This window comes from Asterias amurensis, chromosome 2, assembly GCF_032118995.1.
Source record: "Asterias amurensis chromosome 2, ASM3211899v1".
NCBI lineage: Eukaryota > Metazoa > Echinodermata > Asteroidea > Forcipulatida > Asteriidae > Asterias > Asterias amurensis.
In genome coordinates, this window is record NC_092649.1 from 18,081,024 (window position 1) to 18,107,685 (window position 26,662).

The following is a 26,662-nucleotide window of genomic DNA, read 5'->3' on the forward strand; positions in this document are numbered from 1 at the left end:
CCTTCCCTCGGCAATAATGGATTCCAGGTAGCTTAAGGCGCCAATGTATTTGGGGACGTTTCCCTTTTATCAATGACATTATAGTTGCTATTCAAAGAACAAGGCTAGATTGATTTGGCAAGAGGGGGGTTTCAGGGGAGGAGGGGGGGCTGGATGGGCAGCACGTGCTACGGTACAAACAAAGCTACACCTAGTTGTCAAGATCCTATGACCCAAGAACTATGCCACATCATCTAATCATTATCATCGGCATAAAACCGTGCTATGGTGACACGACTAACTAATGATGCATACGTCTTCAACAAAAGCCAAACAGAAGCTTCAACACGAACAAGTACAGAGGATATAGAAATCATGCTATTTTGACTTAGCATGCAGAAACAAAGCTACACCTAGTGGTCACGATCCTATGACCCAAGAACTATGCCACATCATCTACATGTAATCTTTATCATCGGCATAAAACCCTGCATTGGTGACACGACTAACTAATTATGCATACGTCTTCAACAAACGCTAAACAGAAGCTTCAACACGAACAAGTATCACAGAGGAGATAGAAATCATGCTATTTTGACTTAGCATGCAGCTTTCGGCTAGGAAGCTGATATTATTAAAACATTAAGTTTTTCTGTGAGCTTTATTCTCAGGCTTGAACTTACATCCGTTTTCAGTGGGAATGATGTGAAAATTGGGTTGGAAGAGGTTAAGTCTCATAGTTTTGTTCAAAAGTTGTTTTGCTTTTTTTTTACTTTTTCAAAAACTGTATTTTAGTGCAAGTCCCGTACGGTTTCTTCGAGAACACAGAGTCCAATGAACTTTCGTTTTGAATACGACCATCGTGAAGTGTTTAATAAAGCTGTCTCGGGAGGTTTTTCATTCAGAAATTTCACCCCACTGCGAGGGGAGACAACTGCGAGCCACCGACCCCAGCAGCATGCCGTCGCCACTCGTTAAGGCCGATGGAAGTGACGAAAACACGGCGTGGATGTAAGAGAGGATGCACGGTACTCTCGCACCTGCCGTCCGTTCGGGTTGTCGGTCAGCAGGACTGCTGTGTTTCTTTGCAAGTGAAAGTTGATGACTAGGAAAATGGCTTGAGATTGTTTTCAATTATAAATGAGGTGCTGTTTAATGTAAGGTTACGCCACGATAAATGCCCAATATACGATGTCTTATTTAACGTCTACATGTATTTAGGATATTAGGCCTAAAGATAATTTTAATAATCTAATTTCTTTTTTTTTAAAGAATGTAACATAGCATCGGTTTCACTTTCAGATTTGAAATGTTTTTTGATAGAAAACCAAAACTAAATCAAAACATTCCAGAATATAGAAATCTATGATATCGAATTATTAGAATATTTGGAGTAAACGAGTACATTTTTGCTTTAATATCACACAAAATGGGCACGTACACATAATCGCACGATTAACGATGCTTTCGAAGCAATTTTGAGGCAATGCATTGAGAGGCCATTCCGTTTTTAAGACTCGAGTTTTGTGAGGGGGTCACACCTTCTCAAGTGATAATAGTTGAGGAAACACGGGTGACAAAAACACAACAAGTGAGCTGAGGGCTACGGGTCCTCAGAAGCAGTGGGACTTCTGGCTTGAACAATATTTTGAGAACCAAAAGGATGAGCACTCAATACTCGGAAACAAATTGGGATTAATAATTGAACACAAAAACGCAAAAAAAGAGTGTACTTTTCAATGAAAAAAATATTTGTAAATGTACACCGATTCGACCGACCGAGATAACTTCATAACATCTAGGTGTTTTTTCGAAGACATTCGAAAAAGGGAGACCGCTTTGTTGTCAGGCAATAGTCTGGCCGTTCATTAGGTATGTTTCAATTCCAGCAATCAAAATAAGCAACAGTGAACATTGAGGACTCGGGGTATTCAAGCGCCATTTCCCCCACTTGGGGAGAAAGGTTTCAGGAGGCTGTGCCAAGCTTTGAGATGAACCAAAGTGTTTCACCACAATTACAACAAAATTATTACAACTCTTTAAGTTTAAGGATGCTGCCTAGCACAGTACAGATTAAGACTACCAAAGAGTAGTTATGACGTCATCAGAGTGCTTAAGTGTCCCCACCTCCCCAGAATCAATTTGGGTGAGAACAATATCTCGCAAAAGCTTTGAGATGAAACCAAAGATGTTTTAACTACAATTATAACAAAAACCCTCTTTAAGAAGCTGTCTAGTACAGATTAAGACTCGCAACAGATCTTCAGTTATGACGTCATCAGAGTGCTTAAACGTCCCCACCTCCCAGCATCATTTTCGGTGAGAACATTTTATCTCGCAAACATAAGAGCCAGCTTTTAAGCAGCACATCCAATTAACGCGCCCCTGGCTTAACAAAGTAAAGACGCCATAATTTTATTTGGAGAGAAGGAAATTAGGCCAATAGATCCGTCGAAGGGAAAAGGTCACATTGCGGCCGCGCAGTCTCCCATCCAAATCAGGGTTAGAAAGGGGGAAATGCGCATTTAACGTTCTGGAACTAACATTGATTAGGAACACATGAGTTCTGAATATAGAGAACAGTGGATCGGTTGATATTCAATTAAAGGCGCGCATCTATAGCGGGTTGTTGTTTTTACAGAGGGCCCGAGTGCAGAGGCTAGATTTGACGAAAGTTAAACGCTGAGGGGCTAACACGTCTCTAATAGGAAACACACGCCTATCAATTTGGACAACTCGCCATGCAAGATTAAAAAGGAAAATTTTTTATCGATGACAGTTCGACGTCAGTATTTTAAGTCTGTTAATAGGTCTATTGTGCACAGGCTATTAAAGGCTGAACATTATGGACAAAAAGTTAACATTTCGATGATTTTGAGGGGCGGTAATCTATAGCTTGCAGGGGACAGGGACTATCTATATGGGGCGACTATGTGCTATGGGAGATGACCGACTGGCCTTCAAATAAAGTCACGTTCCTGCAATTGACATTTTTATGTCAAGTCCATTTATGGTTCAAAGTGTTGATTAGCCACATTGTAAAAGCCTTTCTCTATGATAAAACATTGCTGTTTGGTTTCCCCCCGTTAAAACCAATTAACATAAATGTTTGTAGGCCCATGAATAAATAAAATAACCAACAATAATAGACAACCCATTACTTCCAACAATGGGCTGTACAGCGTTATCTAACGTTCAAAGTGTGGACGGGTACATCCAAAGGATGAGTTGATTGACATCATTTTAACAGTGGTGTAGCCTTTATTATAAACTACTACATGTATATATATGCAGGATGTAAACAGTCACATCCACACAGAGAACTCTTTGCGACTTTACTTTGTATCAACAATCCACCGTCAACAAATGTTTACATGCAGCACTGCATGCTTCGTTTTGCAAGGGCACCAAGGCATTTTCTCCTCGCTATAAGGAAATTGTACAGGTACAACTCGAGCATTTCAAGGGCACCAAGGCAATAATAGTGACCGGGGACATGGAGGCAATCGCCTCGTTGCCTCCGTCAAGTAACAGGCCTGCACATGGACAATATTTTTAACATAAATAATGATGATTAATAAGCAATCTGTCAATAAAAAATGTAACGCAATTTGTCGCCCTCGCTCGACGCTTTCCAAGCACCAACTATTTCACAGACGCAACGAAAAAAACACGAAAAAAACCGAACTTTCTCCATTATACAGTTAACATACTTTTATTGATTTACAATCAACGGGAGTATGTCAGGGTACATCTTTTCATTACCAAAGTATGACCCGACCTTGCTCGGCCAGTTTATATACGTCCGTAGAACCATCATCGAGTACCAACACTAAAAAAACCTACAATAGCGAGTAATAAATCGAGCCACAAGACAGTTATGCACTGCAACCATGTTTTGTTATGAATAGTACTAGCCATGTAATTCAAAGCAGGGGGGGGGGGTTCGCATCGCACTCGCGACAATAATATGCTTACATGTACTACTAAAAATTAACTAAATAATTGAGTGCAATATCTTGAAAGCAGGAGCTATACGATGCATGCAAGTGTTATTCCCTTCGCCTTAATACAAGGTCTACAAAGGTTTCAACATTTGATGCAAACAACTAAATTAAACTCGCATAGAACAGTTCGTTTTCCGTCCGTCCGATTTTATTCGCGACTTTGTTACATTACAAATGTGAGTAAAGTCGAGCACATAGAAAATAAAACCACAGGAAATATCGAAGATGGTAATCCGTAGCATAAACAATGTATGCCCAAATGTTGTGGGGGAAAGTATTTCACAGGCGTTAACCAATTCTGACCAATTTAGAAACACTGGTACAGTTGTCATGGAAATCTTCAAATGAAGGCTGCGCATTTTCAAAAACATTTGTGCTCAAATTCAGAAATGCCTGAATTTCGAAGCACAAAATGATTTTCAAAAAAGCGCACTGACAGAAACCACCATTGAGGAGTCTGGATAGGAAATTATCATTTTAAGGGATTTGTTCCCTTTTAGTAAAAACAAAACCATCAAAAAACAAGTTTGTAAACACATAAATTATATTAAGTAAATTTCTACTTTCGCTGAATGGTTCTTTTTTTTCTCTTTCTCGGGGCAAATCTGTACAAAGGGTATTTCTCAATAATTTAATGTTTTGAGGAAACTACCAATTATTTTCTAATTCTACAACAATCTTTCAAATTCCACTAGGGACTTCAATTTACAATACACCAAGCAAGGGGTCAGTTTCAGAAAGAGGTTTTTCATTAAAACAAAAAACTCAACAAAATCCGTTTCAAAATGTTCAATTTTTAACAAAACGTACATTAAACAGCGGCATAATACAAAATGTACCGGCAGTAAAAGCCCTGTTTTAATGAACATTTGATGTGGTTAGTTCATTGGCTGGTTCAAGATAAATCAGATAAAAACCAAGCACTTAAACTTGGCTGTGGGTTTGATTGAACACATAAATTTTCTCTAAAAGAACTACAAACAAAAGCTAAAGTAAACCAACCAATTTTGTTTATTAAAGCCTTAACCGAAACTACTATAAAGAAAAGGGGAAAAGGGGAAAAAAGAAAAATAAAACAAAAATTTGAGCAGTCAGTCATTTCATTGAAAAAAATTATAATAGTGACCTAATAATGCTGTCAAATACTTGCATCTTAAAATGTTTAAGACTTATCTTTATAGGCAAATGGGGGAACTGTATTTTCATATTAAAAAAAATACACTGCCACAAAATACAGCTTTCATTTTACAGGAAATGTCGAAGTCTGAAGTTCAAAAACTGCAGAGTGGGAACTGTGATGCCATCAAAGTTGCTAACAAACACACTCTGAATTTAGTCAGTGTCAACAAATTGAAAAAGCTGCAATCAACATCCAGCTACTTTCTAAAATGTACCTTGGTAGCCGAGTTGCTGTCTCATACATAGTTCACCCAAAATTTACTCTTCCGAAGAACCAATGATGTGTGAAAGGTGCTGCACATACAAAGCATAGTCATTTAAGATGAAGTCGGCATGTCAGTCGACATGTCTTTGAAAAAAACAGTTTTTACACGCCACGCCTCCTTGAAACTGCACAAACGTGTGTATTTCACTGTCCGAACAAACCAGTCTAATGGCACCTTTGGACGGAACCTCTCTCTCGTGCAAGATAACAAGGTGATCACAATATTGAGATGCAGAGCGCAATAGACCGCTTGTGACATCACATGCTTAAAGAACACCCTCACTGGGACAAAAAGCGCAAATGATTGGACAATAGGCTGTTCTTTGTGCATAAAAAACATGCGCATGAGATCAGCGTCCCTATAGCGTTTCTCCTTATTCAAGGGGTCTATAATGAAATGGTGTATGGATTTCATTAGTTTCAGAAAAAAAAGGAAAACAAAACAAAATTGGCGTGAGACAATTGGTTGTGATCTAGAAGAGTAAACTACCCATGCCTCCCATCTCACTCTGCTCCTTGACAAAGATCTCAAAGTATTGGTAGATGATGGTGACCGCCAGTAAGATACCCGTGCCGGAGCCAATTGCTCCCAGGAGATCAGCCATAACGGAGAGAGCGCCGATGCACAGACCACCAAAGGCAGCTGCTGTTGGGATGTACCTGTAGAGAGACAATGGTAATAACTCAAGTCAATACAACAGTTCAATTAAATATTGCACTTATAAGGGGGGGGGATTTTGTGAGGGAAAAAAAAGGGAAGATAACCACTATCATTAGGCCTAGATGATTTATAACTTATAAAAATAGTTATTTAAGGTCCTAAAGACAAATGTTAAGATTAAACGACTTTTCTCAAAAATGTTTATCATTTCATAATTCAGAACACATTGAAAAAAAAAAAAAAAGGGAAGATGACCACTATCATTAGGCCTACATGATTTCTAACTTATAAAAACATTTCTTAAGGTCCTAATGACAAATGTTAAGATTAAACAACTTTTCTTAAAAATGTTTATCTTTACAAAATTCAGAACACGTTGAAAATCCACACTTGGTTTAGACCTAGTTTGACTGACACGTTTAAGTATATACGCAATTGGAAAATGAAAAACAATTAAAACTCATGTGGCACAAAAAAAATGGATTAATGTGTAATAATACATTACAAGTCAGAGCAAACAGTACACTAAAGATTTAGTGAAACTGTATGTAAAATATGGCATAAAAAAAAAGTAAAAAAAAATCAAAAAAAAATCGGTAAAACACATTTCACATTAAAAACAAGCAAACAGCACGTAACGAATGCAATATGTTTGAGTATATAAAACACTCATAGAAATCAGTCACAATAAAAATATCGCAGTGACAAGTGGTATTCAAAATATAAATGCATCACAGCGAAATTATTACCGGTACACACATTATGCACCAATGATGTCAGTCACAGTAAAATATGGCGAAATATAAAATATGCACCAATGTCGATCACAATAAAATATGGCAATGAAAAGTCATATTCAAAATACATAATATGCACCAAAAATATGGCAAAAACAAGTCATATTCAAAATATACAATTTGCACCAATGATGTCAGTCACAATAAATATTGGCAATGACTAAGTCATATTCAAAATATAAAAGTCACAATAAATATTGGCAATGACAAGTCGTATCCGAAATATAAAATATGCACCATAAAGTCTAATGATGTCAGTCACAATAAAATATGGCAATGACAAGTCATATTCAAAATATACAATATGCACCAATGATGTCAGTCACAATAAAATATGGCAATGACAAGACGTATTCAAAATATAAAATATGCAACAAAAATATAAAATATGCACCAATGTCAGAACAATAAAATATGGCAACAAGTCATATTCAAAATATACAATATGCACCAATGATGTCAGTCACAATAAAATATGGCAATGACAAGTCAAATTCAAAATAAAAAATGCATCACAGCAATATTATATCACACATTATGCACCAACGATGTAAGGTAAAATACACAACATTTTATGATACAACACAAGCTGTGAAAAAAGTGTCCAATACAGCTTGAATGAAAAGCATAACAAGACAATAAATGATCGTCAACAATTCAAAAGTATTCACAAAATGACAGTAACGGTAACATAATTTATCAGTGCAAATAAAAAAACAATCACAGACTGGGCAATGTTGAAACCCGATAAAATGCATCATTTTACTCCCATCACATTGGAAACCAAAGATTTCCTGAAGTGTTTAAACACCACAGCCAATCCAGGCCTGTAACTTCATCTTTAAAGAGGAAGGCCATTATCATTTTGCAAAGGGCACTTCCATTAGAGAATCTTAAAGTCAATGGGAAACTTTTTAAAGGGCACCAAGGCCCAGACCAGGGGCAACGGAGGCCTGCGTGCAATCCAGGCCAGCAATCAACCTATGAGATGGTAAAATGTTACTGACCTGTTGAGTTCATGGATCATAGACTTCTCTCTGTGACCTCTCATCACCATCTGTTGGTCCTTCAGTTGCTTAGCGACCTATAACAAACGAACAGACAAATCACTTGCTATTGATATACATCTTCTAGATACGGCTGATAAATTTTACTTGCTGAGGTGCTGTAGTTTTTGAGAAATGAGCAAAACACAAAAATAATTTTTGTCTCAAATTACGAAAGTTACTTTAGCATGTAAAACGTATTTACCAGTTATTATCGCGACATGGTTTTATACTCATTTCTCAAAAAGAACAGCGCCTCAGCAAGTAATATTTTAAGGTGAGCTTTTGTTATCGTTATCTTCAAAACGTGTAAGTTTAATGTCCATCTGCTGACATTGTGTTTTGTGTTACAAAAAGTACCCAAATAATAACAATACAAAGCAATTTAATAAAGCTCTAATGAAAACAGAGCACTTTACATGAAAACGAGGACAACAAGAACAACAACTAAACTAGGTTTGGTTGGGAAACAGAAATATCCTCTGGAGGCTTTTGAATACAGGCAATGAGATCGCCTCTCTTAGACCGACATCAAAAGTCAAAAAAAAAAAAAAAAAGATTACTTACATCCTTAGCGGAGGAGCCAGACACATCAATCCACGTCTTGGAGAAGAATGCGCAAGATCCAAGCATGAAGATGATGTAGAAGACAGCATGTATGGGATCGACCATCATGTGGCCAAAGTTCTCCGGTGGGGACATGTAGTAACACAGTCCCCCTACAGGATACGATCGATGCGGCCCCGAATCGCCCGCTTCCTGTACAAAGTCAAAAACAAATGGTAGGCAAAATGATAACTCTTCATAATCTAGAATTAGAATAATATAATAATATAATATTGAAGTCTAATATAGCGCACATTTCTACCAAAAAGGTACTCAAGGTGCTTAGTATATACAGAAAGAGAGGTTATTCAAAAAGTAAGAATTCTGAGACCCAATTATGTAGCATCTTATAAGGGTTTACAAGGTGCTTGACCCATTGGGCAGCCACAGCCAGGAACACCAGGCCTACCCCTTCTCTTTTCGATAAGTGCAATGGGTTCTTTTATATGCGCCACACAACACATGGGACCAACGACTTTACATCCAATCCGAAGGATGATGGTTAAGTGTCTCGCTCAAGGTCACGGCTGGGGATTTGAACCTACACGCTGCTGATCAGAAACACCAGAGTTTGAATTCGGTGCTCTAAACCGCTTGGCCACAACACTTCCACAAAAAGGCAATCTATAAATATGAACTTTTGCACTGACACCTTCATAATTTAAGGGTTGAGCATGGTTAAGCCCGGTTCATACTGCCTGCGAATGTGAAGCGAGTTTTACATGAACTTTACATCATTACTCAAATTTGGGACATCAACATTCATATCGCATTCGCAGGAAGTATGCACCAGGCTTTACTTGACAACAATGTTGAAAGCACTGCACAACCCGCCATACTACACAAAGACATGATGGGTAATGACAGAAGCCTACAGTTTAATTTCCCTGCATGATGATAATATAACAGCATGGGGAGAGCTGCTAATGTCAGTAGATACAGGATTGTATGAACCCAATTCATAGTTAGTAAATGTTCAATTTTTTTTTGTAGCATTCATGTGTTAAATGCTACCATCAAGCAACAACTTAATGGATTTTCTAGAAATGTATGACATTGAAAAGCAACTATAGTAAACAAGTTCAATCTTTAGAGGAAAATTATTTCTATTGTGATTTAGAATATCAGTTAATAAGAAGTCAGTGTGGGCCATCTATTGCCAATTCACCGCCCAAGGTTTTTGCCAACCGTCTATGGGACGGCATAAATGCAAAGCAAAAACAGATACAATCAGTTTGTAACAATGGTAAACAAAATAGTCAAAAAGAGTATTAAAGAAAGTGGACACTATTGGTAATTGTCAAAGACCAGTCTTCTCTCTTGGTGTATATCAACATATGCATAAAATAACAAATCTGTGAAAATCTGAGCTCGATTGGTCGTCGGAGTTGTGAGATAACTATAAAAGAAAAAAGCACCCTTGTCAAATGAAGTTGTGTGCGTTTAGATGCTTGATTTCAAGACCTAAAATTCTAAACTTGAGGTCTCGAAATCAAATTCGTGGAAAAATACTTCTTTCTCGAAAACTATGTCACTTCAGAGGGGGCCGTTTTTCACAATGTTTTATACTATCAACTTCTCCCCATTACTTGTTACCAAGTGAGGTTTTATGCCGATGATTATTTTGAGTAATTACCAATAGTGTCCACTGCCTTTAAAACTGGTATTTTATTTAATTGGAAGTTTGCAGAAATGCTGAATTTGGTCATAACATCTGTTAACACAATTGAATGTTTTGCTAACTTTTGTCAATTTCTGATAATCACCATTTAAAGGCAGTGGACACTATTGGTAATTACTCAAAATAATTATTAGCATAAAACCTCACTTGGTAATGAGTAATGGGGAGAGGTTGATAGTATAAAACATTGTGAGAAACGGCTCCCTCTGAAAATACGTAGTTTTCGAGAAAGAAGTTATTTTCCACAAATATAATTTCAAGACCTCAGATTTAGAATTTGAGGTCTAGAAATCAAGCAACTGAAAGCACACAACTTCATGTGACAAGGGTGTTTTATCTTTTATAGTTATCTCACAACTCCGACGACCAATCGAGCTCAAATTTTCACAGGCTTATTATTGTATGCAAACGTTGAGATACACCAAGTGAGAAGACTGGTCTTTGACAGTTACCAATAGTGTCCAATGTCTTTAAGGGATGGATTAAGCATAAACATAACAAGAAAGGCTGATCCTGACCCTTGTTATCCCTGATAACCTTTGTGGTCAGCAGACAATATTAATATTTCACTGAAATAATATGGACACACTTACCGCCCAAACACCGAGTAAATTGACAAAGAAGTTGCCGCTAAACTTTACAGCCATCATCTGCAAAATAAAAACATAAAACTCAATATGAACAAAGGACTGAGCAAACTAAGCAGTGTGGAAAACCAGAAGTTTGGAAACTATGTTCCTTTTCGAATCTACGGCTTCAGCTAGGCCCCTCAGTTGTAATGACAATACGCATGCTATGCATTCAGGGAGTCGGACCAGGGGTCAATTTCACAAAGAGTTAGGACTTCTCCTAACTTAGGACTAGTCCTAGGAGATATTAAAAACGTATGACCAGTCCCAAGTTCTTCGAGATAAACCTAGTCTTAACTCTTTGTGAAATCCACCCCAAAGAACGGAGCCTGAAAGCGAATCCTAAGCTAAGAATTCGAAAGGGCCTCAAAAACCAAAGTTTTTAAGACTGACATTATATCATTAGACAACCATCAGTGTCAATGGATAACAAAATAAAGCCAGGGGCCCAGTTTATCATAACTCCACCAGAGATGACCTCTGTACATGCAACCCCCTCTAGTGTTGACCTTTGCATCATACTAACCTGAGATATGACGTATAAGTTTGAGACGAGAGTACTCTGTAGAATGATGGGTATATTAGATGTGTAGAACAACTTGATGGGGTAGGAGCTGTACTGGCCACGGTAGCGAGCTGACTTGATGGGAAGATCCACACGGAAGCCCTGCAATTCATTTAACAAAAAGAAACCATAAATAATGAAAATAAATTGAAGTCTCCTTTTCGTCTAAAAAAATGTAAAGATTCTGGATCAGCAAAGCTTAAGGTTTGGATGACATCCCGATACTTCATGGAGGCAACAGAGAAAATCGTCTCAATGTCCCTGGAGCCTTGAACCCTCTAGAAATGTTCCAGTAGAAATTTACATTTCCTTCATAACTAGGTAGGAAGAAGCTGCTGTTATTGTATATGTAGTAAACTGGTTGCTACGGATATACTACATTGCTTGCTTTGGGTAAAGAGCATCATGTTCGCTTGGCTTTATACTAAAAAAATGACAAACATGTACGTCAATATGTGCTCAAGATTAATCACAAGGTAGATTTTGTGTACAGGATGTTATAACTTTGAATTTGTTTGATTGAAAACCTTAACAAATCAAACTCATTTACTTCAGTCGTTATTTAAAGACACTGAACACTATTGGTAATTGTCAAAGACCAGTCTTCTCACTTGGTGTATCTCAACCTATGTATTAAATAACAAACCTGTGAAAATTTGAGCTCAATTGGTCGTCAATGTTGCGAGATAATAATGAAAGAAAAAACACTCCTGTAACACAAAGTTGTGTGCTTTCAGATGCTTGATTTCGAGCCCTCAAATTCTACATCTGAGGTCTTGAAATCAAATTTAAGGAAAATTACTTCTTTCTCTAAAAACTACGATACTTCAGAGGGAGCCGCTTCTCACAATGCTTTATATTATCAACAGCTCTCCATTTCTCGTTACCAAGTAAGGTCTTAAGCTAGTAATTATTTTGAGTAACTAACAGTAATGTCCACTACCTTTAAATCATTCACAGATAATAAAAAGGCAAGTGCACTTTTAATTTTACAGTTTATACTGACCTGGAAGTAGATGACAATAGCAAACACCAAGATAGTAGCCATCAGGTTCATCAGGTTAGGCAGGTTCTGTCTGTAGAAAGCTTCACGAAGAGCACGAACCTTATCGGTACGTGTGGCCAACAGATGGAAAAGGGCAATGACGGCACCCTCAAACTCAGTCCCTGAAAACACCAAAACAAATTTTATTAATTGGGTCTCTCTAGAAAGGTAGAGCATGTCGGTAGACCCAGCAAGTGGTTGGAAGTCTGCCATTGTGGCTCCTTCCTAATTGATTGGTGCAGGTGAAATGATACAATCGATCTTGAAATAATTTCTAACTGTAAAACAAACAAACAAACAAAATCATTTTTTTACACTTTGTTGGTGCTGTGGCCAGTGTTGTAGACACGGTGGGCAGTGCCAGGCAGGCCTGCTCAGAACTAACCAACTTTGCCCAGCACTATTAACAAAATACACTGTGCCGCCGAGCACAGATATCCCCCAGATTGCCCTTCAGCAACGGTGGCCCCATATCTAAACATGAATAAAATTTGATTTAGAGCCAACCACTACAATTGGTCTAGCAACAACATTCCATGTGGCACACATGGATAAAGACAAACAGTTGCCTACACATGAGCACATTCCTCTAACACTGCTATGTCAATCCAAGTTACATGTACATGTATTTGGACTTGGAAAAGATATATATGCCTGACCCGATAAAAAACCAATACACTGATCCATTAGGCTCACACATTAGGTATGGGTATTGCTTTCAACACAACAGAGACATGCCTGAATCTTCACAGATGCAACCAATGTGATTGCTCTTCATGTCTCCTGGTCATTGCCTTGGTGCATCTTTTAGATAAACTATTTATTTGTGGAATGTGCACAGGAAATCTTTATGAAAGGGGCTTCAAGAATCCTACCTCTGCCGGTGTTGACGGTAGCCGGACTAAATGCCCTCCATACAATAGTCTCGCATACATTGGTAGCGATGAAGAGGGAGATACCAGACCCGAGTCCATAGCCCTTTTGCAGCAGTTCATCCAGCAACAGCACAATCAGACCAGCAACAAACAACTATTGAAAACAAAAATAAAATAAGTCATTGAAATGTACTGTAAGCACTTTGAATTTACAGGGCCTCACATGGGCAAAAATTGTTCCAGGAACATATCTTAACTGATTAAAGGAACACGTTGCCTTGGATCAGACGAGTTGGTCTATAAAAAGCGTTTGAAACCGTTTGTTATGAAATGCATATGGTTGGAAAGATGTTTTAAAAGTAGAATACAATGATCCACACAAGTATCACTCAAAATTGCACGGTTTTCGTTTTACGTTGCGAACTAACACGGTCGGCCATTTGTGGAAGTCAAAAATTTGACTCCCATAAATGGCCGACCGTGTTTGTCGACGAGGTAAAAGGAAAACCACGCTATTTCAAGGCATGTTTGTGTAGATCATTGTATTCTACTTTTACAACATCTTTCTACCCATATGCATTTTACAACAAACGGCTACAGAACGCTTTCCAAAGACCAACTCGACCAATCCAAGGCAATGTGTTCCTTTAACAAACATTGTTCAGTCTATTTAGTTTGCGGTAACACCATGTGCGTATTTACATGGTGGGTAGATTATGTTCTTTTGAGAAATTGTCTATTTACATGGTGGGTAGATTATGTTCTTTTGAGAAATTGTCTACTTTGGGTAGTAGAATATCAAGCAGGACAAGCTCTCAAAAGAACAAAATCTTCCAACAAAGTAGATATACACATGATGGTGTAACCGCAACTAATATGATACCTCACCATGCAATGCCTCAAATCGCATATTGTTCAGAATAATAACAAGACAAATCCCAACACTTTTAATTCCAGAAGGATTGAAAAAGAATATTTGTCACTCATTTGTAAGTACCATTTCAAAAATAAAGAAGAGATACAAGACCAACCTGAATGATGATGACAAGGCAGATACCGGCACCAATTTCAGCGGGGTCACCATACATTCCTGTCATGACATAGACAATAGCCTGGCCGACAGTAATGATCATACCAAACACTGCAAAGTAACACAAACAACGTCCATTAAATTCAGCCAGAAGTGAAATTGGTAATTAATAAATGTGTGACCCATAGTCTATGGTTGAACTGACACCAAGACTTGGTTTACGGTTTACAGAGTTCATTCATGTAGAACAGGGATAGAGTTGGCCATTTGCAATCGATTGGAAAACCACACGTTATCACATGACATAGAGGAGTGAGGACTGATGCTTCGATTTTGAAAGACCAGGAAAACAAGGTGTGTTCTCCTTGCCAAACAGCACCCCTATGAAATTGTTATGTTCTATTGGAACATTTCAAGGGGCACCAAGGCAATGATCGGGGTAACTGAGAAAACTGCCCAAGTGAAGAAGGCCCTATAAGGCCGGGAGATATTGTCAAACAACAACCATGTCATGCTACTGTATCTCGTTCTGCAACAAGCTTTGATGCTTTTTTGATGTGTACATGTCAAAACATTCCTCAAATTAGAAGGACTGCTCAAGTTGGGATTAATCTAAAGATGGGAATTAATTACTGTTTCACTTTCTAGTTAATCTTCTGGTTTCCTCTTTTGTTATTCTCTACATTGAGGTTTTTCTAATTTTTGTATATTTCTCTCACGTTTTTGTGCTCCGTTGAAGAGTGCTCTATCTTTGGGGGTGTCTCCAACCTCGATGATCTTAGCACCGGCAAGAAGTTGCATGATCAGACCTGATGTCACGATGGGTGATATACCCAACTCCATCAAGGTACCTGGGTAAGAAAGAATAGTTAGTCATTCTGTTAGTTAATTCTGACCTGATGCTTAGTCTTTGAAAAGGTTAAATGCACAGTGGTGTTCTCCTTTTACAGGGCACCTCTATAAAATATTTCAAGTTTCTAGTGGAATATTTTAAGGGCACCAAGGCTAACAACAACAAATAAGCGACAAGCAAGTTGCAGTGATCTTACATCATTGTACAAATAAACCCTCAAATTGTGAATCAGAACAAGGCCTAATTTCATAAAGCTGTTAGGCAGAAAACACTGCTTAGCAAATGTTGATGCTAAGCAAAAAGTTTTTTGAGCACCAGTTGCAACCCTTGTAAACTTTTGTTTAAATTTTGGCTAGTGACTAGATTCTGCTGGGCAAAATTTGTCTGTGATTAGCAAGATTTTGTGCTTACAGGCTTTTATGAAACTGGGCCCAGTTCATTATGCCAAGTTTGTGATTTTTACAGAACCAGTTTCATGCTTCATTTTGGAAAATACATGTACGCTCATGATCAATACAAGAACTGACAGGTATGGGAACTAATACAGGAAGGAAATGGTACTAGAGTGGGAAGACTACACATACGGAGGGAAATCAAATAGGTTGGTCATCAATCCCTGTCAAGAGACTAGGGCTGAGCAACCAGTGGAATTTACTACTCGACTAGTCACACCTCAAATAGTCTTGACTTCGACACCAGTCTCGACAAGACCAATTTTCAATTCCCAAGATGCATTGCATAATATTTTCCACAGGCGCAATATAGTAAAATTCAGGCTGAAAGGATTGGAGGATTGTGTCACTGATGTCTGATTAGGTTTCATAAGTAAATTATGATGTCATTAATAGTCAGGAGCGACACAATTGGTTCACCAAACAGGTAGTCAGGCCTTTTTTTAAGTGACCATTGCAGCTATGAGAAAATCAATAGTTGCGACTACGACACAAAGCCCCACTAGTCGCCCAGGCTTACAAGGGACTCACCTCTGTTTGATGCAATAATGACACGAAGCCAGTAGAAGGGATCCGCCGAGTCTGACGACATGATACCGAACAGAGGAATCTGAAATACAAATGTAATTGTTCTTATTGTAGTCCCCAACATACCCCACAAAGGAAACCGTTCACTTCATACTTTATACAGTAATAATAAGATCAACAGACGATTTCTTGGGAAATCTTATATAGCACATTTGACATCAATGTATCAATGCACTTTACTATAGAGACCTGGTCATCATGGTCATTGAGCCAGTACAAGGTTTTAGCCAGGATGTAGTGAAAGGGTGTTCAAATTTGCTGGAATTTGTCCACTTACAATACATGTATGTAAGTTACAGATAAAACAGAGTGTGCAGATTTCAAACAGGGTATCCAAAACAGCAACACACTCCTCTGGCTAGTTATGGGCCACTAACATTCCTGCAATTTTTATCAGCTTCCTGGCCTGGGAGTATACACCCCCAGCCCCCATGGGGCTCCAAAGGCTTTTTCATACACTATATCAACCTCTTCCCTCGCAGGTACCACTTTATACCCTTGGGTGAAGAGAAGCAATTATAGTGAAGTGTTTTGCTCAAACAAGTGTCACGACCAGAATTCGAACCCACACCTGATGACTTAACCAACAGAAATTGAATTTGATGCCCTTAAATGCTTGGCCATGACAACCTATTGAAGCCCTCAAGATAACAAAGGAAACAGTACACTTTAAAAACAGCAATAAGGAGATCGAGAAACATCTCGGCAGATTGACAAGACATCTCTTCTGGTAAAAAATATGCTTACCTGGCAGCACACCAAGAAGATGAACAGCGTAATTGCAGTCCATAGTACTTTCTCTCTGAATTGGATCTGTACAAAAATCGCAAACAAAACGGTTGAAATATTTTCATATTAAAACCAACCCTTCCTGACCCTTCAAAATACTCTTCAAGAAATTGTCCGAATGCCGACAGTAAGCCCAAACAATTTTAATTATCATTTATACAATTGTGGATAATGGAGCTTTATTGGGGTTTTAAGATTGCAGTTTTACGGAATACAATTGCTTTTTTTTCCCCTCAAAATCTTCATAAAGAATAAATCTGGCGCAGGAGAGTTTTTTAATTAATTGCTTTCACGTCAGATGACATCTATAGACGCAATTTTGTTTTGGGCTGACTAGCGCAAGAAGCGCTAAACAGTACAAGAAAATAAACAGGTTAACTTCACTCACCTTTCGTTCAGGCTTTGAGATTTCTGGCAGCACCGCACAGAACGGCTTCAATACTTCTAGGAACTTAACTGAAATGAAAAGGATAACACACAAAAAACATTAGAAATAAAATTCATTATGAACTCTGTAGCGATACGCTATTTTTAAACCGGATAAATCAATCTAGCTGGTCGTATAACTCAATGTGATAACAACAAATTTTTCTGGCCAAGATGCAAGTTGATCAACAGCAACCTGCAAAAAGACAGCATACTTGCAAAACCACAAATGAATTGGATAACAAAATGGCTTTAAGTCACCTGGAAATGGTATTTTGTCAAAATAAGGCTTTTGTCACTAAAATATGTGTTTTGATGAGTGGAATATAAGGAACGTTTAAACAAGCCCGACCCGAGGGGGCACTGTTCGTGACGCCAATCCAGGCGCGATGAATCGCATGCAGTGCCAACACAAGATAGTGACGCTTGGCGCACTTTGCAAATTGTTTTGCTGCATCCAGCAGCAATCCACCTTGTCGACATTGCCGGAAAAATGCAAAAAAAAAAACTTTTTCTAAACGTACAAACTCACGACTAGGACTTGAATGTACACGTGCATGTACGTGTGTTCGATGTTAGATCGAGGCAAAGACTGCCTCGATTGATGTCACAAAAGGGGTAGGCCACACCCAACACACCTTTTTAAAGTTGTTTTAGCATATAAATCTTTAAAAACAATTACTCAAAAAATTATTTTATTGTTCAGGGACGTATACTCTAATGTTTGAAGAGAACAAAATTTATATTTCCAGGTGACTTTAAAGCCTTGATAATTCTCCATAAATTCAAAATACAAATTGAAAATAAGTAGTTGGTGGGGAAACATGTTGATGTCTTGGGCAACATTAGCAGCTGGTCCAAGAACCGGGAGAAAATTGGGTTACTGACATGACTAAAAAACTATCAGTTACACCTGTCTCAGAAAAACAAAAAAATTAAAGTAAACAGAATATTAACACAGAAGCACAAACTAACAAAAACATTGTCTTCCATACACATGAATTTTGACTTTACTGTGCAATCACCCCACTAAAAAAGCAGCAAAACAAAATCAGGAAGAAACAAATCTTTAAACTTTCAACGATAAAATAATCTTTATTGTTCATGCAAGGAGACCCTTAATTTCTATTTGTGTATTTTTTGTGAATTTGTTTCCGAACTTTTTTTCCTGCAGACTTTGCTGTTGAAAGCTTAAAGCGTGTGCTTAACACTAACAGCGACGATGCTTGTTGCCATTCTAAAGCACTGTTTACATTTAAAATATTTAAAAGCAGAACATTCATTGGCCCAACACAGATGGAGACTGCAGCATGATTGGAATGGTAGATTGAAGCAAACGTGCGCACAGCTTTCGCATACAGCGTGCCCTGTTCAAACTGTGTTAGCATGACGCACATTTCAGTCGGTTTCATGATCTTTTCTTGAGGAAAACAAGGCAGAGAAAAGAAGGTTGCCCCAAAAACTTCAGCGGGCAAAAAAGTGTGAGTGGGAGGGCCAAGGAAACAATGTGGATTGGCCCTAATTGTGGGGCTGTGTTCAACAAAGATTTGAACAGCCATACTAACCTTCTAACAATATAAAAGTTATTTATATTTTTTAATCAAATTTGTTCAGAATCAGAGTATTTTTTTTTCAACAAAAGAAAAGGATGTCGGACACTTCGTACCTTTGCCACTTCGTACCCTGGACACTTCGTACCTTCGGGACACTTCGTACCGTAACCAAATTGGTCACTTCGTACCGTGGGCGGGGTACGAAGTGACTATCAGCTGAGTCACTTCGTACCTCCATTAAAATGTGTATTCCTCAATAATTTAATGTTCGTTGAGATAAAAAATTAATAATAGGCTACTTAATGAATTATAATTTTTGTTTGAGTATGTGAATGTCATTTTTAATGTGAAACTAATATTTTGTATAAGTTAATTACCGCCAAGGACATCTTCCGCCAATATTTTTTACAAATATTTTAAAGTCAAACAATCATGCAATCGTCAAAATGGCTCCTTGGTGTCCCAACAAAATAGTAACAGTTGGTTTGTTTTGCTTTTATTTCATAATCATCCGATCACAAAGCACAAAAAAAAATCATAAACGATGCAGTAATCCCAAATTAGTACGAAGGTAGGAAGTGTCTCGTGAGAAGGTACGAAGTGACTCGTGAGAAGGTACGAAGTGTCTTGTAAGAAGGTACGAAGTGTCCAAGGTACGAAGTGTCCAAAGTCACTTCGCACCTTGAAAAGGTACGAAGTGTCCAGGGTACGAAGTGGCAAAGGTACGAAGTGTCCTGACACCAAAGAAAAGGGCAATTTCTTCAGTCTAAATTTCAAAATTTAAGGACAGATAGCCTTATGTTTAAGTATCATAAGTTCATAATGTTTTAAAAAGAAGATTAAAACTTCCATGAGAGAGCACTTCTGATGCACGAAAGCATTTTCCAGTATAACTTTACAAATATTTCAACATATGGTGGGCACAATTTTTGTCCAAACCACCACCGCACCACGCGAATTGCAGTCAGTGGTCAATTTAGAAATTGTGAACGTTTTCAAGCCAAACAACTGCAACTAGTATTTCAATACCACAACAAATATAACAAACAGCAACTGCTTAAAACGATATGTCAATTAACGTACCCATTTTGTTGACTTTGTCTCCTGTTTACAAGTCAAAAAAACCGACGAATAGGCCGGAAATTTTGTTCAAAAACCGACGTGATTTTGTCCCTGACTGAGACTTTTCACGAACGGATGACGGAAAGGATTTCCAAAGGCATGGTACCCGCCCACCACCGACAACGCACGGTTTAATGGATGGGCACCAGCGATAAAATGGTTTGGTCACGTGACGTAATGTAAACGTGGACGTGTACAAAATGTGATTGTGGCGCCCAACTAATACATGTGTGGGTGTACCGTGTAAGTCGTTTGGGTACCATACATAACTGATGAAGCCTTTTCGGCTGTTTACGAACTTGTGTACGTGGGATTATTGTGGGATGGGGGGGAGGGGTGGGTGCCAGTTCAGCAGAACCATGGCAGGACACACCTGTTGCGTTGACCGATATTCATCAGCTTACAAGTGTGGGTGACTCCGATCGTTCTTTAAAATTGATTGGAGTTTTTGAGACAAAAATAATGGTAAACTCTGGTCTGATTTTGGGGACGTGGTATCGAGGGGTCAATTTTAGGGGACACCTGGACAGTCCCGCCCACCCACATCACCTGGGTGTTTTTTTGTTTTGACTAAGCACACAAAAAGCCATGAGCCTCCAGTTTCAAACAATAACACATAGTTTAAACATTTTTTGTGTAGGCTAGAAACTGTGAATTTCAAAGGGGAGAATGTATTGGGAAATAATTATAATGCCCGGAACCAATGTGGACCTATTGTTCACGAATTTTGGAAACGTCTCTTAAATACACAACCCCAACTGGCCGGAGATGACGACACCCGACCCCATTCTGACTAAAGGCAAAGTGAGACCGTAATCGGTAATCTTGTGGGCAATCGTTCAATGTTTCCCTCGGGGATTTTTGTTTTCTTTTTCAGTAGTACAGAATTGCCATTCTCAACAAAATCCCTGATTTTTGTTTAAAGAAAGTTTGAATCGATAAAAGAGAAGAAAAAAAACTCCCCGATAAAAAAGCACTGGCGAAAGTGGCAAAAGAAATGCTTCCCGCAGTGCATGCAAAAACATGGCCGTTGCTCTTTATTGATGAGAGGCAAGGGTGGTGCGCAAGACTGTGAGATCAATTAGTAAATACACACTAAACAATTCTGGGTCATTTACCAAAATCCGGGTCCAAGAGTACCTGACTTATCATGGGGTCAGGTTAACCCAGTAACTGGTTAAAATAAAGAGATGTTGACCGGGATTGCGTCAGTTTGACAGTTTAACAATGTTTGTGTAATTTTCTGCACAAAGTCCCCGGGTCAGCAGAACCCACAATTAATGTTCACGTAATTATTTCATATTGTTTGATCACACAACAATAAACACTGTCTGCAATTATGTTTGTCAGTTACACCAGTCTGTTAAAAATACTTATTACTTCTAAAACTTAGGACCAGAAGAAAACCAAAGACATGCCGCCAACCATAAACGTTGTCCAAATAGAATACGTACATGTACGTCACACATTAATTTGTCTGAAAACTCCGTTCACATCAGCATAGTTTTTGATTTAACATCTCTTATTAATAGGAGCTTAATTTAATCTTGGTACAACAGCCTTGAGTTGCATTTGCAGATATCTAATAAGTCTAAGTACTTATACTTTGTGCATGTTTTGATAATATGTATATATTTTTTAATGAAATATGCACAACTGAAAACAATGAATTAAATGCAAAATTAGGAATTGGTTCGGCCCGAAAGTTTAAAACAGGAAATGCGTTTTCATTATTTGGGAAAAACATTTTGGCATTTTAATGAAAAAATGAGCCCCAATAAACCGTCGAGTAAAGCCCAAAACACTATACTGACTACACTATATTTTTTATCATAGGCCTAACACGTATCCATTAGTGAGAATTGTTCATCATGGTGTCTGAGAACTAAGGCATCTGTGACAATAAGTCATTATTTATCTCGAACTAATCCAGAAACTTATGAGAGAATTATAAAGCTAAATGTGGCTCCAAATCAGTCAAAAGTTAGTATAAAAGGGAACAGAAAGAGAGGATGGGTCACAAGCTGTATCTCTAAAGCCTGACAAACAAGGTAAGTGCTGGAGTGGTAGGGAGAGCACCGGGGGATCGGACTGCCCTGACCGATGTGGTTGAGGGCCATGTGCCCCGCAAGTTGTTGTTGGTCATTTTTCGTGCGGGTTTGGACTTTGGGTATACATCAGACAGTTTTCAGTGACGCTAATGTAATACAAATAATATGGCAGAATAAAACAATTGTTGCAGAGTATTTCAAGTTATTGGAGTCTTAGTTTACCAAGTTATTGAACAGTTTGCCATGATGACAAATTATTGTATGAATAGCAAAAGGCTATGCGTTTTTTATTTCTGCCAATTTGGTTTCGTTATTCCTAAAAAACACACAAGTATTTCTTAAAACCATGCCTTTTACAGGGGATACCATTTCTCTCCGTTCACCTAAGCATTATTTTGTTTTATTGTTCTTCTTTTTTCTCTTTTGTCTATGATAGATTCTCAACATGAAGACTTTCATCCTCTTGTGCCTGTGCCTGGCTGCTGCCAGTGCTACTCTTGCTCCTCTTAAGAAGGTGTCTCAGCGCATCCCCAACAAGTACATCATCAAGATCAAGGTAAAGATGGCTGACTTGACGGACCCTTGAAGGAAGGGTATACTTTTAGTTATTGTCAAAGACCAATATCCTCACTTAGTGTATGATACCAAAGCTGATGTGAATAATTATTGAGCTCAATATTGGTCTTCGAAGTTCTTACAAGTTAATAATGAAAGGAAAAGAAACACCATTGTTGCGTAGAATTGCTGTGTGCTTTCAGAGGCTCGAGAAAAGCATCATGTCAGAAGCCTTTCTATTTGGGGGTGAAAATACCCCCTTTCTTTATAAGTACATAACTTCAAAGGTCGTATCCTATAACATAAAATATAAACAAACATTTGATGATACTATCTATCCAGAGCTCTTGTATACCAAATAGGTTTTCATAATCGTATTTTGTTGGACTATAATAATTGTCAACGTTCTGAAAATAATGGCGTTTTTCAGAAAGAGGGGGAAAACGATCTTACGTTTTCAATCTCAAGTTATGATAATTTTGCTTTTCTAACGAAACAACTATATTCATTCACACAATTTGCAAGATTCGTTATTTATGAGAACACATTGTTCAAAGTTAACTTCAAATATAATTTCTTTTCCTGTTTGCTGTTAGGATGGTTCCAAGTTGGATGAGTTTGTCGACCGTCTTGAGACCCGTACACGATCCCTCAACATCCCCGCCTCCATCCTGAAGAAGTTCCGTACCGTCATGTCCGCTGTTGTGGCTCACATCCCAGACAGGTTCATCGACACCGTAAGTTTCTATTTTACTTTTAAAAACAGAAAACTCTTTTTGTTTACACATTTCATTTGTCTCTGTTTCTCGACCGCATTACCAATTTAGACTTCTCTCCTCATTCTGTAGATCCGTTCTTTCGAGGGCATCGAGTACATTGAGGAAGACGGTATCGTCAGGACCCAGGCAGTCACTTGGGGTCTCGACCGTTCTGACCAGAGATACCTCCCCTTGGACGGCAGCTTCAACCCATCCGGTAAATTTAAACTTCCTGTATGACTTAATTCTGCACAGATCGTTAAAATTAAAGTATTCTTAATTCGACTCACCCAAAAACACCACCATGTTAATATTTCCTATTGCCATCTTCTTATTTCAGGAACTGGTGCTGGAGTCAACGCTTACGTGATTGATACCGGAGTCAACCCCAACCACTGGGAGTTCTCTGGCCGTGCTACCGCCTGGTACGATGCCCTCGGCGGCAACGGAGTTGACTGCAACGGACACGGAACTCACTGCTCCGGTACCGTCGGCAGCAACACTTACGGTGTAGCCAAGGACGTCACCATATACGGTATCCGTGTGCTCAGCTGCATTGGATTCGGCTCCAACAGTGGTGTTGTTGATGGTGAGTATTTTTCATAATACATGTTTTGCTTTCAGAAAACTTTTTTTGTAACACAAAGTTTTTCAATAGTTATTATAAAAAGCTAACCATTTTCTTTATGCCTAAACCAACAGGAATTGACTTCGTTGGATCTAACGGACAGCTGCCCGCTGTTGTCTCCATGTCCCTCGGTGGTGGTGCATCTTCTGCTACCGATAACGCCGTACAGAACCTCGTCAACCTCGGCTTCACCGTGTCTGCTGCCGCTGGTAACGAGAACGTCGATGCCTGCAACTCTTCCCCCGCTAGAGTATCTACCGTAAGTCGCTATTCGGATTTAGGATGACCCACAAACCATAACTATACCTCCCAAAGAAAACGCTAACATTAATCACATTTTAGAGAAATTGCAAGGTTACTCACTTTGCCTTCGTTTGGAATAACTTCAATTTATTTCATGCACCCCACGTATTGCCCCTCATTTTACAAGGTAGTATATGGTACAAGTTTGAATGAGTAGTTTTATTATTGTTTTTGTTTTTTTCTGAACTTGAACGGACCACCAGTGCCAAAAATACCTGCTCAACCTAATCTAATATTAGCCTTTCTGTTGAGACCCCATTCAAAACCAGTTTGTTATTTCTGCATACACGTTTGCATAATAATATGACAAACCGCTTGAAACTTCCGAATGCACTTGTTCAACAAAGCTAGTTTAAGGTACAAGTACACCATAGATTTGATTATAATTCGATTGTTCTTTTCTCAACCTTCCAGGCCATCACCGTCGGTGCCATCGACAGCAGCGATGCCAGAGCTTCCTTCTCCAACTACGGTACCTGTGTGGACATCTTCGCTCCTGGTGTAGACATCACCTCAACATGGCACACCACGAACTGGGGAACCAACACCATCAGTGGAACCTCCATGGCCTGCCCCCACGTTTCCGGTAAGAAACATGTATCTGTCTTCGAGATTTACCAAAACGTGCAATTCGGATTTCTTGTTTCTCATTGAAAGTTTGCTTAAAGAGTTAGTAACAAACAAATTGAAACTCTCGAACCCATAATTCAACCGACACTCGTCACCACAAAGCACCGCAACTTATGATTCAGTCTAAAGGGTTGGTACTTTTTGTACGACACAAAACACATACCTCCATAATTTTACGGCGCGCTGCCAATGGTAGCGAGGCAGCCGTCGATTTCACCATTCCTAACTTAAGATTAGTCGTATGACTTCAGACTAGTCCCAACCCTGCACTGTAGCATGCAGGAATAAGATTAATCCTAAATTTAGGACGAGTTACTCGTCCTAACTCGAGATAGGATTAATCTTAGCGTTTCGTGAAATCGGCTGGAGATTTACCCACAGAAATAGAATACAACATTATGTCTGTGGATTTGTAAGTCTGCTGCCACCTATAGTTCCAAAGTCCCCAATTCTTACTTCGAAAATGACAGTAAGTTTAAAATTAATTAAAGATTTGCATCATTCATTAGAGATGACCGATTTATGCTTTCTAATCGCAGGTGCCGCCGCCATCATGTTGGGCAACAACCCATCCATGAGCCCAGCTTACCTGAAGTACGTCATGCTTGCTAGCTCTACCTCCAACGTTGTGTCTAACGCAGGCAGTGGCTCCCCCAACAAGCTCCTCTACATCGGCAACTAAGGTAAGGGACCGTTTTGTGTTACACACTATTACACTACAAACACTCCCAGCACCATCTGGACCTCCAAAACCGGGATCAATTCTTGCCCAGATGCTTTTAGAGATGTATGAACGATTTGCGCATGTGTGACGAGGGAAAAAGGGGGGGGGGGACACCCATACTATCAAGTTCCATTTTATATGTAGTTTGATAGTATGTTTTTTGTTGTTATTAAACAACAGATTTTTTTCGGCATACTATGCAGTGGTTGTTTAAATATTTGTAGCAGCTGAGTGGTTGAAATGTTGGTTTTAAAACCTCAATAAATCATGGCATCGAGCATGTTCACTTTTCTATACATATTAATACCATCAATCTCTTTTGGCGAAATTATAATTTGAGACGGCAGAGTATTCCTTTGCTAATTAGTGCACAAGTAAATAACCATTTGGTAAAGAACAATAGAGAGCTGTTGATATTTTAAAAACATTGCTAGCAAAGACCCACACTTTGAAGTTGATGCAATTGTAGAGAAATTAATGTGAGAAAGGCTTTAAGCATGTAGCCCTCTCAGACACCATTCCTACAACTTTGATCCAATTGAGCCAAGATGTTCACAGGTTGTTACTTCATGTTGGGACACACTATGAACAAAAATACTGGTCTGTAACAAAAATCAAAAGTATATGCATTGCCTTTACACCGACAAGAATGTATTAACAACTTTGATTAACACTGTTTCTTTTGTCTTTCCTTTTGTAGGTAGCCCATAATGCAGACATTGAAGAGGTCGAGTCCCTGAGATTGGTGACTATAAAATTAGGTAGTTTAAATAATATACAAGTTAATTTGTTTATATTTGTGTTTCTCATACAAAGAAACGATAGATAATTGATGATGATGAATAAATAAAAAGTTCAGTAGAAT

At 38.5% G+C, this 26,662-nt stretch overlaps 2 protein-coding genes across 2 annotated transcripts; one reads left to right on the top strand and one right to left on the bottom strand.

The window, feature by feature from the left end:
- Positions 1 to 4,112: 4,112 nt before the first annotated feature.
- LOC139952854 (protein transport protein Sec61 subunit alpha) lies at positions 4,113 to 20,255 on the bottom strand. The gene is made up of 13 exons (XM_071952118.1): positions 20,110 to 20,255; positions 17,436 to 17,503; positions 17,006 to 17,071; positions 16,202 to 16,280; positions 15,085 to 15,216; positions 14,367 to 14,476; positions 13,336 to 13,489; positions 12,422 to 12,582; positions 11,377 to 11,517; positions 10,815 to 10,871; positions 8,502 to 8,693; positions 7,896 to 7,972; positions 4,113 to 6,090 (listed from the first exon to the last, which is right to left on the bottom strand). Exons 1-13 carry the CDS (start codon positions 20,111 to 20,113, stop codon positions 5,904 to 5,906), a joined length of 1,428 nt encoding a protein of 475 aa, XP_071808219.1. The 5' UTR covers positions 20,114 to 20,255; the 3' UTR covers positions 4,113 to 5,903.
- A 1,899-nt stretch (positions 20,256 to 22,154) lies between these two features.
- LOC139933889 (extracellular serine proteinase-like) lies at positions 22,155 to 26,580 on the top strand. The gene is made up of 9 exons (XM_071928123.1): positions 22,155 to 22,199; positions 22,636 to 22,755; positions 23,351 to 23,491; positions 23,603 to 23,729; positions 23,853 to 24,101; positions 24,215 to 24,399; positions 24,858 to 25,029; positions 25,613 to 25,756; positions 26,498 to 26,580. Exons 2-8 carry the CDS (start codon positions 22,645 to 22,647, stop codon positions 25,753 to 25,755), a joined length of 1,128 nt encoding a protein of 375 aa, XP_071784224.1. The 5' UTR covers positions 22,155 to 22,199; positions 22,636 to 22,644; the 3' UTR covers position 25,756; positions 26,498 to 26,580.
- Positions 26,581 to 26,662: the final 82 nt, after the last annotated feature.

Bases quoted from the DNA above. Each gene is read 5' to 3' on its own strand.
- LOC139952854 (XM_071952118.1), bottom strand. The intron at 16,281-17,005 runs GTAAGCATATTT...TTTGTATTTCAG, and splicing joins TCTTCTTGGTGTGCTGCCAG to ATTCCTCTGTTCGGTATCAT. The intron at 14,477-15,084 runs GTGAGAGAAATA...GTTACTTTGCAG, and splicing joins CTTCAACGGAGCACAAAAAC to TGTTTGGTATGATCATTACT.
- LOC139933889 (XM_071928123.1), top strand. From the start codon at position 22,645: ATGAAGACTTTCATCCTCTTGTGCCTGTGCCTGGCTGCTGCCAGTGCT. The intron at 24,102-24,214 runs GTGAGTATTTTT...CTAAACCAACAG, and splicing joins CAACAGTGGTGTTGTTGATG to GAATTGACTTCGTTGGATCT. The intron at 25,030-25,612 runs GTAAGAAACATG...TTCTAATCGCAG, and splicing joins GGCCTGCCCCCACGTTTCCG to GTGCCGCCGCCATCATGTTG.